The 14,047-nt window shown below is 38.2% G+C and overlaps 1 protein-coding gene across 2 annotated transcripts in view; it reads right to left on the bottom strand.

Moving 5' to 3' along the window:
* The window catches only part of LOC128688373 (uncharacterized), a 292,282-nt gene that overhangs the window by 80,922 nt on the left and 197,313 nt on the right, over positions 1-14,047 (bottom strand). For both annotated transcript variants that reach the window (XM_070086753.1, XM_070086754.1), the window contains 2 exons: positions 10,390-10,624; positions 10,044-10,144 (listed from right to left, as the gene is read on the bottom strand). In XM_070086753.1, the coding sequence (XP_069942854.1) occupies positions 10,044-10,144; positions 10,390-10,624 (336 nt within the window). The remainder of the gene's footprint in view (positions 1-10,043; positions 10,145-10,389; positions 10,625-14,047) is intronic.

The following is a 14,047-nucleotide window of genomic DNA, read 5'->3' on the forward strand; positions in this document are numbered from 1 at the left end:
CTTTGCGGTGTATTTTTGTATGGCTTTTACGGTTGTATTCAAGGTTTCTTGTTCTCATTTGATAGAATGGAAGATATATTACAGAAACAGAGATGATTTTGATTGGTTTTAGGACTGAAAATAGCTTGAAATTGAACTCACAGTACTGGAAATGTTCGATTTTTGACAATGCTCAAGAGTAAACAAATCACATCACGTGTCCAATACACATCAACTGGTGGGTCTAATATGCGTTCATGAATAAATTGATATTAAGTATTTATACATTTATTACAATATTGCATAACAGTAAATCTTCTATTTTTTGGTGTGGATAAAAATCCTTTATATAAATAAAAAATCAAAATGAAATTCATCTGTAAAGGCTGGAAACATAACTAATAAGCAGAGAAAAATGTTATTTTAGTGCCAAGAGTGCCTGCATTGTTTATTCTGGACCTTATTTTGAAACTGGAATCTTTTGAACTTTATATGAAATTGGGCAAATTACTAATTTCTTATCACTTTATTGGGAAGTTGAAATAGATGATTAAGTAGTTTCTTGTACTCAATTGATAAAATAGAAGTGATACTAGCAAAATAGCTAAGAATTTGGTCGACTGGAATAATGTAATTGGCCTAAAATAGGAATCAATGTGGGCAAAAATCACTGATGCGTAAATATCACCGATGCAGCAAAATTCATGAAAGCGTAATTTCATTAATTTTTCGTCAAATTTCATACTTTTTGTTTTATTACCTTCAGAAAAAAATTCTCTACCATTTTATAAGAAAAAACAACAAACTTTTCGAAAATTCTGGGACCCTGTGGACAAAGCGTAGAACTATGTATCTAACAGCATATGTCATGTGTTAGAGACATGTTTTAGCACTTTAGTCTGAATTTTATTTACCTTTGATGTTTTACGATCTTTTAATTTGTCAATATTCTTATTTCTCTGTTGAGTATATCCTGTAATTGAGTTTCAGACCCTGCCTCAAATAAGCTATCTGGAATTGTGAGATTCTCGAAATTTTCTTGTGATGCAATGCTTATCTAAAATTATTTATCTTCAGTTACATTGGTAACTTATCTACAGTACAGCAACTGCAGTTAGTCTGTTTTATACCTTTTTTAGTTTTCAGTTATATTACATTCCAGCACTGTATTTGTAAATAAATATTTCCTTACTTTATATCACTCTCTAATATACCCTTACCTCACCTATGGTATTTGTGCTTGGGGATCTACCATGGCCAATCACCTTAACCCTTTGAGGGTCGACAGGCCCTCTCCGAAACTCGTTCTCAGGGTCGGCCAAATTTCAAAAAAAAAAAAATATTTTTTCTTATGAAAAAATAGAGTTTTTTTTTCTAAACATTATAGGATAAACAAAAAAATTTTACCATCAATACTTACGGAGATATGGATGCATGAAGTTTGCAGAAAATGAGCCGCGTATGGCAACAGCGGCGACTGCCGCTCACCCGGTAAACTTTGATTTACTTGTATTTGAAGGTTTGTTGTTTTTTTCACTATTTTACTTTTTCACATAACTTATGTGGCCTATGAGACCAAAGTAAGGTGCAATGTACATATATACACTCGTTGTATACAACACAATAAGCACACAAACATAATTATCAATATATTGTTTACAAAACTTGTTTACAAAAACAAACAATACAAAACATTGTTTATTATTATTGTTCTATAATATATATACCAATATACAGTCACTGAACATATTCCTATTAGTTCTGCAGCTTGTGGAACTCTGAAACATGGTGTCATACACAATGGTGTTTTATCTTTCTCCCTCATTCTATCTCTTTCAATCTGTCTCTCTCTTTCTATCTGTCTGTCTATCTCTGTCTCACAGGTACACATAAATACAAGTATACATAGTATAAATTACCTAGGATAACCCAAGAAATCCAGACAAAGTGCTATACTCTGCTTGAAGATGTGAGTAAAAGTGATGACACAGTCTTGTGGCTCTCTGAGACAGAGAGCTAGATGGATAGACAGATAGACAGGGAGCTTGACAGACAGACAAATAGACAGACAGAAATGTTAGTGTACCAGTACCAGTGTACTAGTGTTCCACCCTCCTCCTCCTCTTCTTCCTCTTCCTCCTACTCTTCCTCTTCCTCCTCTTCTTCCTCTTCCTCCTCTTCCCCCTAATCTTCCTCCTACTATTCCTCTTCCTCCTCCTCTTCCTCTTATTCCTCTTCCTCCTCCTCCTCTTCTTCCTCCTTCTCCTTCTCCTCCTCGTCCATAGTGTAAATTACAAGGAGTCGGCAGCTGTCAAAGTGACATATTGGCTAATTACTCTTTCCCCCTCCGGCCTGTCAAAACAATGGGGTCGGATGCTGCTTCCCCTCCTCCATTCTATCTAATTATCTTTCTCCCTCATTCTATCTGTCTGTCTATCTCTGTCTCACAGGTACACATAAATACAAGTATACATAGTATAAATTACCTAGGATAACCCAAGAAACCCAGACAAAGTGCTATACTCTGCTTGAAGATGTGAGTAAAAGTGATGACGCAGTCTTGTGGCTCTCTGAGACAGAGAGCTAGATGGATAGACAGGGAGCTTGACAGACAGGCAAATAGACAGACAGAAATGTTAGTATACCAGCAAAAACAAAGGGAGGGCCATGTTCATCTCATCTTTTGGCATCAGCTCTACCCTCATTTACCCTCATCAAACGTCAGCACTTATCAGATGTTATCTCCCCTTATCTTGTTACTGTCATGGGTGAACATTTATTATTACATATTATTATTATTACCTATTATTATTATTATGTATTATTATTATTATGTATTATTATTATTATGTATTATTATTATTATGTATTATTATTATTATGTATTATTATTATGTATTATTGTTATCATTACGTATTCTTCTTCCTCCTCCTCCTCCTCCTCTTCTTCCTCCTCCTCCTCCTCTTCTTCTTCTTCCTCCTCCTCCTCTGCCTCCTCCTCCTCTTGCCTCCTCCTCCTCTTGCCGCCTCCTCCTCCTCTGCCTCCTCCTCCTCCTCTGCCTCCTCCTCCTCCTCCATTCTTGGAACAAGTTTGAAGAGCTTGTAGTTCATAATCACTATCATTATCATCACCAATGCTCACATCTGAGTCTGGGATTTTGGAAAATAGGAGTTTCCTCTTTGATTCTGGTACAACTGAACGACGGCCCAGCACCAGAGGTGGAAGGCTGTGGGTTGTCTGGGTTTTCCTCACTATTACTCATATTATGGTCATTAGTTTCGGTCAAAACCTCACCAGAACCTTGAAACTCATCTTCACTGTCACTTCCATCTGTATTAGAACTGTCACTGGGGAACAAAAGTGTCCCAATTCGCCGAGGAGTGAGGAACTTCTTACCGCAGGGCAAGGTGGAAATTGTGTACTATGATGGCATTCCCACAATGCACCACTGGGTCCCAGATTTTTTTCCTACTGCGCACACCCACCACACAGACCCATTCTCTCACATCTGGGCTTATCAGCCTTTTCCTGCGAGATTTGAGGCCGCTAGAATTTATGCGTACTAGTACGTCAAAAACCCCTACGCGTAAGACGTACTAGTACGACCAAAACCCTCAAAGGGTTAAACCTTTAATAACCTAACAAAAAGCGGCAGTGCAGATGATCACAAACTCCTGCGCCAGACAACACACCCCACCACTCTTCAAAAGCTTGAACTTACTTAATATACAAAATATACACATTTATTATTGTACCTACTGTATATATAGAACATTAAACTCCAATATCAACCCTCCCCTCAAACTTCTCCTAGACAGCTTCAACAGAACACACAGGCATAACACGAGGCGTGAAACACTTTTTGACATCCCTCGTGTCCCCAGGTCCTTAAGCAAACACTATGATGACCTACTGGCACTCCTTGTATCACTAAAGACACCCTTCTCCTGCATTATTCTTACTGAGACCTGGCTTAAACAGGACACAATAGATATCTACCCTCTACCAGGATACACAGCAATCCACAACTGCAGACCATACCAAGTTGGGGCTGGTATTGCAATCTATTACTCTAACCAATTATCTTGTATTAGCACCAATTGCTGTAGTGATGAATATAGAGAATACATTTTTGCTAATTTTACTGTAAAAAACCTTAAGATGCCTTTAACAATCGGTGCCATTTACCGGATACCCCACACAAACATCCCAAACTTCAGTGAGAAATTAAAAGCACTAATAACAAACAGACAAATGAATAAGCACCACCTTCTCTTAGCTGGAGACTTCAACATTAACCTTGGCCTACTAGATGATCAGCCTGTAACTGATTTCATCAACAATATGAACAACACACTTCTCATACCAACAATAACTAAACCAACCAGGCTCACTGAAACAAGTGCAACTATAATAGACCACATATGGACCAATATACTAGCCCCCCTTAAATCAGGGATAATCACAGATAGCACTACAGACCACTACCCTACCTTCCTCTTGACAAACATCAGTAAACCACCACTTGAATACAACAAAGTCTCATTTAGACTCCATGATGAGGCCTCAGTAAGGAAGTTCACAGCTGACCTAGAGCCTGTTGACTGGCCTACAGAATTCTCCAAGGCCAATGGTATTGATGACTGGACAGACATTTTTCTTAACAAACTACTTAGACTATACAACAAACATTGTCCTATAAAAAACGAAACAGATCACAAACAAACGGCTTGGTTGCCCATGGCTAACCAGCACCATTCTGAAATCCATTGATAAGAAACACCAATATGAAAAGCAATATAGACAGGGCTTAATACACAAAGATATTCTTAAACACTATTCATCAGTCCTCACCAAAGTAATAAAGAAAGCCAAACAACTATACTACTCCAGTAGATTCACTGACACAAGAGGAGATATAAAAAAGACCTGGAAAACACTCTCTCAGATTCTAGGGACCCACAAACTGAAAAAAAACAAGAATATTGTCCTAACTAAACCTAATGAAACACCACTGCAACCCACTGACACAGCTAACAAGATAAATGACTTCTTCTCAACCATAGGTTCTAATCTCGCCAATAAAATCCCACGTACCAATGCCCATGCCGGGGACTACCTAGATGGGAATTTCCCAAATTCCTTCTATCTTGCTCCAACTGAGCCCACGGAAGTCACCGAGATTATAAAGTCACTTAAAAATAACTCAGGGAATCTGTCTCATGTCCCATCATTATTGTACAAGAGAGTGGCCCATGTCCTCTCGCATATTATCTCATTACTTTTTAACAAGTCACTAGAAACTAGCACCTTCCCGAAATTACTCAAGACGGCAAGGGTTACACCAATACATAAAGGTGGTGACCCTACAGATTTAAACAACTATAGGCCAATATCAAACTTACCATTGCTATCCAAAATCTTTGAGAAACTCGTGCACAGGAGACTGTATTCATTTATAACATCACAAAACATACTCAACCCCTGCCAATTTGGATTCAGGAAAAATAAAAGCACTAACGATGCAATCATAAAAATGCTAGATCTGCTTTACACAGCATTGGAAAATAAGGAATATCCACTAGGAATTTTTATTGACCTAAGAAAAGCTTTTGACACAGTAGGCCATGGCATCCTATTCCACAAACTTGACCATTATGGTATAAGAGGCCATGCGCTTGCATATTTCAAATCTTACCTTACTAATAGGTATCAGTATGTCACCATTAAAGACACAGCATCAACAACACAGCCACTTGATACTGGAGTTCCGCAGGGAAGTGTCCTTGGTCCCCTGCTCTTCCTCATATACATCAACGATCTTCCAAACGTATCTCAACACCTGAACCCCATTCTCTTTGCTGACGACACGACTTATGTCATCTCTCACCCTAATCTTGCCACCCTCAACACCATTGTTAATGAGGAGCTGATCAAAATATCGACTTGGATGACAGCCAATAAACTTACGCTTAACGTTGACAAAACCTACTACATTATGTTTGGTAGCAGAGCAGGAGATGCGCAAATTAACATTAAGATCGACAACACTCTAATTGCCAGGCATAATGAGGGCAAATTCCTAGGCCTATACCTCGACAACAACCTGAACTTCAGCACCCATATCCAACACATAACCAAAAAAGTATCCAAAACAGTTGGGATCATCTCCAAGATACAATACTACGTGCCGCAAACTGCCCTTCTCACACTATACCATTCACTTATATATCCATACCTCACCTATGCTATCTGTGCTTGGGGTTCAACTGCAGCAACACACCTAAAGCCAATAATAACCCAACAAAAAGCCACAGTAAGAATAATCACTAAATCCCATCCCTGGCAACACACCCCCCCACTCTTCATAGATCTAAACTTACTCCCTGTTCAGTACATCCACACTTACTACTGTGCAATCTACATCTACAGGACCTTAAATTCCAATATTAACCTTGACCTAAAATGCTTTCTTGATAGTTGTGACAGAACCCACAGGCACAACACCAGACACAAACATCTCTATGACATTCCCCGTGTCCGACTAAACCTTTACAAAAATTCAATGTATGTCAAAGAACCTAAAATCTGGAACACCCTACCTGAAAATTCCAAAACTGCAGACACATTCATCACCTTCAAAACTACCATCAGAAAACATCTTATCTCCCTGATACACCCTGTCAACTAATAATACGAATACCACCTGGTGGTTCACACTTACACTCACTCACCCATTTGACCATAAACAGAAATATCAATCTCAATCTCAAAATAATATATCTTAACTAGTCATAAGTTGGCCTGTGATACTCCAATACTGAAACTATGTATAGTGCCAAAACAAAAGCATTCACATTGCTAAACTCACAACTAGTATTTAGTCACTTAGCCATAATACCAACTTACCTCATAATTTTGTAATATTTTAAACTTAAGATTTAATATAAGTCTGCCCGAAATGCCTAGCCATGCTAGGTGTTCTAGTGGTACACTCTGTAATTATTATTTTACTACATGTAAACCACACAATAACCAAATTCTGTAAACTCAGCATTGTAATCCTCATAGAGAATAAACTTTGAATTGAATCTCACACTACTGCTTTCCTCACTTAACGATGTACTTGTTTATCGATGCCTCGGACTTATGACAGGCTCTCTGACCAGTATGCATACCTAAATAATGTAGAGTACAGCTGATTTCCTCTATTCTGTTTATTACAATATACAGTACACTACTGTATAAACATTTAAAAATATGTATACCAAAAATGTTATAAATGGTGCAAAGGGGACATTAAAACAATATCAAAGATAACTGACACCAACCCACTACCATTATAGTATGCTCCTCACATAGCGATGAATTCGTTTACTGACGTGGTCTTAGGAACAGAACTCTGTCGTTAAGTGAGGAGAGGCTGTATGCAAAAACACAAGGCACATAAAGGGCCCGAAGATCTGGAACTCTTTGCCTGAAACAGCAAGAGGTCCCCTGCCCACAAATCAATTTAGGACTACTGTACATACTACATACTGTTGTATTCTGAGCACCTCTGCAAAAACAGTGATTATGTGTGAGTGAGGTGAAAGTGTTGAATGATGATGAAAGTATTTTCTTTTTGGGGATTTTCTTTCTCTTCGGGTCACCCTGCCTCGGTGGGAGACGGCCGATTTATTGAAAAAAAAAAAATACTCAAAAATCACCTCTCTCTCAATAACAACCATATCCACACTACGCTAAACTCTAACCAAATTTAAAGCTACTCTCCCAAATATTTTATTATCTGTGAACTATTAAACCATTATTACAAACTTTAAAATGTATGTTTGTATCATTAATTGTACTACCTCATATTTATAACAGAGTAAACAAACTTAATTACAAACTTAAAAATGTATGTTTTTTTTTTTACCATAAATTATACTACAGTGGAACCTCAGTTTTCGTTGAATTCGGTTTTTGGTGACTTTTTCGTCAAAATTTTGTCCCAGTTTCCGTTCATCACCTCGATTTTCATCAGTCCACTGTACTGAATGTGTCCGCCTGCCCATGCCCACACAAAGCATCCCATGCATTCTGAGTCAGTTTGGCTTTGTTTCTAGTCAAATGAGTATTGCCCTGTGTGTTCATTCAAAACATTTCGTAATAATCCATTTTTTTTGTGCTTGTTTATTGAGTGCAACTGCTAAATAAGACACCATGGGGCCAAAGAAAATTCCGAGTGCCAGCCCTTTGATAAAGAAGGCGAGAAACACGGTAGAATTCAAGAAAGAACTCGTAGCAAAGTATGAAAGTGGTGTATGTGTGGTCGATCTCGCCACTACATATGGGAAGTCCTCATCAACGATCAGTTCCATCCTGGCAAAGAAAACAGAAATCAAGGAATCTGATGTTGTGAAAGGAGTAAATGTGCTAACGAAACAGAGATCGCGTCTTCCATACGCCAACAAGTCTTCAATAAAGGTAGAAGTAATATTAAATGTTCATTTATCCATTTCATTAGTCCTTTATATTTATTTCTCATTGTTTTCTGTATGTAATACCTAAGCATGTTAGTGGCTTTCTTTGTACCAATCAAATTATGAAATGCAAAGACACATTGTAACCTTAGCAAAGAAATAAAGTTTTTGATTTTGATTTGATTTGAGTGATCATTAGTATATATACATGTACTGCTAAGTCTTTAGTACGTAAGCCACTTAGTCTTCTACCTAAACTTACAATACATGTACAGTGGACCCCCGCATAACGATTACCTCCGAATGCGACCAATTATGTAAGTGTATTTATGTAAGTGCGTTTGTACGTGTATGTTTGGGGGTCTGAAATGGACTAATCTACTTCACAATATTCCTTATGGGAATAAATTCGGTCAGTACTGGCACCTGAACATACTTATGGAGTGAAAAAATATCGTTAACCGGGGGTCCACCGTACTCACATTTTCAACATTACATTTTATGCATTTATTTAACCTTAATTTATTATAACTCCATGAGGAAGTGGAGAAGAATCCTTCCATTGTAAGTCATGCATGTTTTAAGAGGTGACTAAAATGCTGAGAGCAAAGGCTAGTAACCCTTTTTGTATAAATTACTAAATGTGAAAAGAAGAAAAACTTTATAGTCTTCTTTTTTGGGTCTCCCTGCCTCGGTGGGAGATGGCCAATGTGTTAAAAAAATTACGACAATTAATTTATAATTAAACTACGTATTACTGTATTTTATTTTGTAGGTAGTAGGTTGGTAGACAGCAACCACCCAGGGAGGTACTACCGTCTTGCCAAGTGAGTGTGAAACGAAAGCCTGTAATTGTTTTACATGACGGTAGGATTGCTGGTGTCTTTTGTCTGTCTCATAAATATGCAAAATTACAGGTTCGTCTTGCTACTTCTACTTACACTTAGGTCACACTACACATACATGTACATGTTTATTTATACACACTCATCTGAGTTTTCTTTGATTTCATCTTAATAGTTCTTGGTCTTATTACTTTTCCTTTTATATCCATGTGGAAGTGGAATAAGAATCTTTCCTCCATAAGCCATGTGTGTTGTAAAAGTCAACTAAAATGCTGGGAACAATGGGCTAGTAACCCCTTTTCCTGTAATAATTATTAAAAAGAATAAGAAGAAAATATTTATTGAAGGGATTCAGGGAAACCAGTTATTTTTATATAACCAGACTTGAGTCCTGGAAATGGGAAGTACAATGCCTGCACTCTAAAGGAGGGGTTTCGGGATATTAGCAGTTTGGAGGGATATGTTGTGCATCTTTATACGTATATGCTTCTAAACTGTTGTGTTATGAGCACCTCTGCAAAAACAGTGATTATGTATGAGTGAGGTGAAAGTGTTGAATGATGATGAAAGTATTTTCTTTTTGGGGATTCTCTTTCTTTTTGGGTCACCCTACCTTGGTGGGAGACGGCCAACTTGTTAAAAAAAAAAAAATTATTTTACGTAGCATTGCGAAAGTAAGCTACATCACATACTGGTGTTGAGCTCTGTCTGATAACAGTAAGTGCTGTGTGGTGGTAGTAAATTGTATTTTACCTTATTATAGTGAGTTCCATAAGACCCAAACCAGAAGCAATGATATCTCCTATGTCCTGTGTGCCAGCCTCTCCTTCCCGAGTTGTTCCCAGGAGTCGAGTCTGTAATATAACAAATTGCTATGTAAACGTGGTCCTTGAAATTTCTTGGGCAAGAAGCTCTTTCTTCAAAGTCTCACTTGTTCCAGCGAAGGTATTATCATTTTAATTCTTTAAGGTGGATAATATATGGACATGACATACAGCATCATAAGGATCCTTATGAATAACATTTAAATTATTTTGGCTAAATTAATTGTCCAAAACAATCTGATAGAGCATTTAACTTTGTATATCGTGTAACTTACTGCTTGGCTGTACCAGGGTGTGTTTGTGCGCTTCTTGAAGGCCAAATCATCATCATCAGTTAAAGGGAGAGAGGATCTACGTTGGGGTCCTGACGTAAAAGATGGTGATGGCTGGGAGACTGGTGGTAGGGTTACACTGGAAGCAGGCCCTTTGTCAGAACCCAAGTCAGCTGAGGATATGTTACATCCAGCTACCGATGGTACAGACCTAAACACTACACTTACTGTTACTGTCCTGTAAGGCAAAAGAACTTATTAAAATACGTGGAGAAAGAGATGAAATAGTCTGATAAAAATGTAAAAGAGGAAACAGTGGATGATAGAGTAGTGAATAAATAGTGATGGTTATTTTGACAAGTTTATTATACATTCTATATCCATCTTCTAGGCAACAATCAATGGGTCCGAGAACTGAGCCATTCCATACCAAGCAAGACAATATCTCCTTTCCTCACTTAATGACGAAGTTCCATTCCTGAGACCATGTCATCAAACGAATTTGTCGCTAAGTGAGGAGCATATTATAATGGTAGTGAATTTGTGTCAACCATCTTTGATATTGTTTTAATGTCACCTTTGCACCATTTATAACATTTCTGGTATATTTTTAAATGTTTATACAGTAGTGTACTGTATATTGAAATATACAGAATAGAGGAAATCAGCTCAAATATACATTATTTAGGTATGAATATTGGTCAGAGAGCCCATCGTAAGTCCGAGGCATCAGTAAACGAGTACGTCACTAAGTAAGGAAAGGCTGTATTGTTAATGAGATATCTAAGTCAAAGCCAAATTTTATTTCAAAGAATTACAGGGTGTTTATTCAGCTATGGGATTACATCTCTTTGGAATGGCCTTTGTAATGCAAAGCATTTCAAGAAAACTAAAACTAGTACAGTGGACCTCCAGTTTTCGGCCAGTAATGAAATCGTGCAATTCGGATTTTGAGCAATTTTTTGGGCGAAATTTACCCTCGGGTTTCATATACCCTCTCAGAAATCGTTGGTAGCAAACGCGAGTGCCTGGGCCGCTCATACATTCGTGACTCACTCTTGGGCACATTAAATGTCTCATTTTAGGTTAATATAGACATTTTCATTAATCCATCTATGATATTTTCTTCAAAATTATGTAAGAAACACGGTACATAGCATATAAACATGCCTTTGTTACTTGTTCACTCAGAGTGTCCCTCTAGTCTTAACTCCATAGTAATACTAATAGTACGTGCTAATAATGACTCTTGGGCACATTAAATGTCTTATTTCATGTCAATATACACATTTTCATTAATCCATCTATGATATTTTCTTTAAAATTATACTATAAATAAAACGTTACACAGCATATAAACATACAATGTTTATATGCGGTGGAGGGTAAACATTACGTTTTCTCTGGTCCGGCATTAGAGAAAACTGTATGAATCTGAGTTGGCCCAGTAACCACCCTTAATAGTACACAAGGCTTTTGTTTACAATTCTCGGCATGAATTATTCATTACTTCTCCCTTTGTTTATGATGGCATCTAAAGGTAGTTGTCAGAAACGATTAAACTTAGTGAACATGGTATGTCAATGGTAATAATGTGGTTGTAGGCTGCAGTGTATGTAGCCAGTAGGTATACACTGGGATGTAGTCCCCCTGGGACTATAAATACATACTACTCACCAACAAGAATCTTCAATAAAGGTATGTAATGTTCATTTATCATTAAAATTAGCCATTTATATTTATTTCTCATTGTTTTCTGTATGTAAAACTAGAGTAATTCTCTATAAAATGTATTTTTTGTTAATATTTTTGGGTGCTTGAAACGGATTAATTGGATTTACATTATTTCTTATGGGAAATATTACTTCAGTTTTCAGCCATTTTGGATTTCGGCCAACCTGCTGGAATGGATTAATTACGAAAACTGGGAGTCTACTGCACTTACAAACTAGTGAATACTAATACAGATAAGTGATAAGGATTATAACATTGATTTATAGTTTTGTGAGACAATTAAGAATGAATAATTTTTATATATAATAAATGAGTTTTGATCACAAGAATAACAAGTGAATGAGCTAGCAAGATACGATACAACTGATATACAGTGGACCCCCGCATACCGTTGGCATCACATAACGTTAAATCCGCATACCGATACATTTTATCGCTAAGATTTTGCCTCGCATACCGCTAAAAAACCCACTCAACGCTATTCGTCCGAGACGCGTCTAATGTGCGGCCTGAGCCAGCCTCACATGTTCCGACGGTGGCATTGTTTACCAGCCAGCCTCCGCGGTAACATCCAAGCATACAATCGGAACATTTCGTATTATTACAGTGTTTTCGGTGATTTTATCTGCAAAATAAGTGACCATGGGCCCCAAGAAAGCTTCTAGTGCCAACCCTGTGGTAAAAAGGGTGAGAAATATTATCGAAATACTGTGGTACCATGGTCAACTGCTGATGCTGCTGCTGCTGTAGCACTGTCAGCTGCTGCTGCTGCTGTAGCACCATCAGCTGCTGCTGCTGCTGTACCACCGTCAGCTGCTGCTGCTGTAGTACCGTCTGCTGCTGCTGTAGCACCGTCTGCTGCTGCTGTAGCACTGTCAGCTGCTGCTGCTGCACTGTCAGCTGCTGCTGCTGCTGCTGTAGCACTGTCAGCTGCTGCTGCTGCTGCTGTAGCACTGTCAGCTGCTGCTGCTGCTGCTGTAGCACCGTCAGCTGCTGCTGCTGCTGTACCACCGTCAGCTGCTGCTGCTGCTGTAGTACCGTCTGCTGCTGCTGTAGCACTGTCTGCTGTTGCTGTAGCACTGTCAGCTGCTGCTGTAGCACTGTCAGCTGCTGCTGCTGCTGCTGCTGCTGTAGCACTGTCAGCTGCTGCTGCTGCTGCTGTAGCACCGTTGTTGGTGTGGCTTATTGAGAATACCAAGAAACAATTAACCCCAGAGGATTTGCCACCCAGGATAACCCAAAAAAGTCAGTGTCATCGAAGACTGTCTAACTTATTTCCATTGGGGTCCTTAATCTTGTCTCCCAGGATGCAACCCACACCGGTCGACTAACACCCAGGTGAACAGGGAAAAATGCCTGGAATTAGTGCTCATATTGGTGAATTTAAAGCCAGCAAAGGTTGGTTTGAAAGATTTAAGAATCGTAGTGGCATACACAGTGTGATAAGGCCTGTTCTGGAAGAAAATGCCAAACAGGGCCTACAGTACTCAGGAGGAAAAGGCACTCCCAGGACACAGTGTCTCATCAGTCATTGCTGCATCTTCAATGAAGGTAAGTGTCATTTATTCTTCATTTAGTAGAGTAGTACATGCACAATATATATTGTGCATGTACTACTCTACTATTGTGCATGTATCCTTCTCTTTGTGTGTAGGAAAATGTATATTTCATGTGGTAAAATTTTTTTTTTTCATACTTTTGGGTGTCTTGCACGGATTAATTTGATTTCCATTATTTCTTATGGGGAAAATTCATTCGCATAACGATAATTTCACATAACAATGAGCTCTCAGGAACGGATTAATATCGTTATGCGGGGGTCCACTGTATTAAAAGTTTATGATCGTTACATTTTCAAATATTATATGAAGTTCAAGAGGTTTTTATGACAATGTTTCTGAAGCTATTGAGAAATAAAGAATTTTTT

The sequence above is a fragment of the Cherax quadricarinatus genome, chromosome 19, assembly GCF_038502225.1.
Source record: "Cherax quadricarinatus isolate ZL_2023a chromosome 19, ASM3850222v1, whole genome shotgun sequence".
Classification (NCBI taxonomy): domain Eukaryota; kingdom Metazoa; phylum Arthropoda; class Malacostraca; order Decapoda; family Parastacidae; genus Cherax; species Cherax quadricarinatus.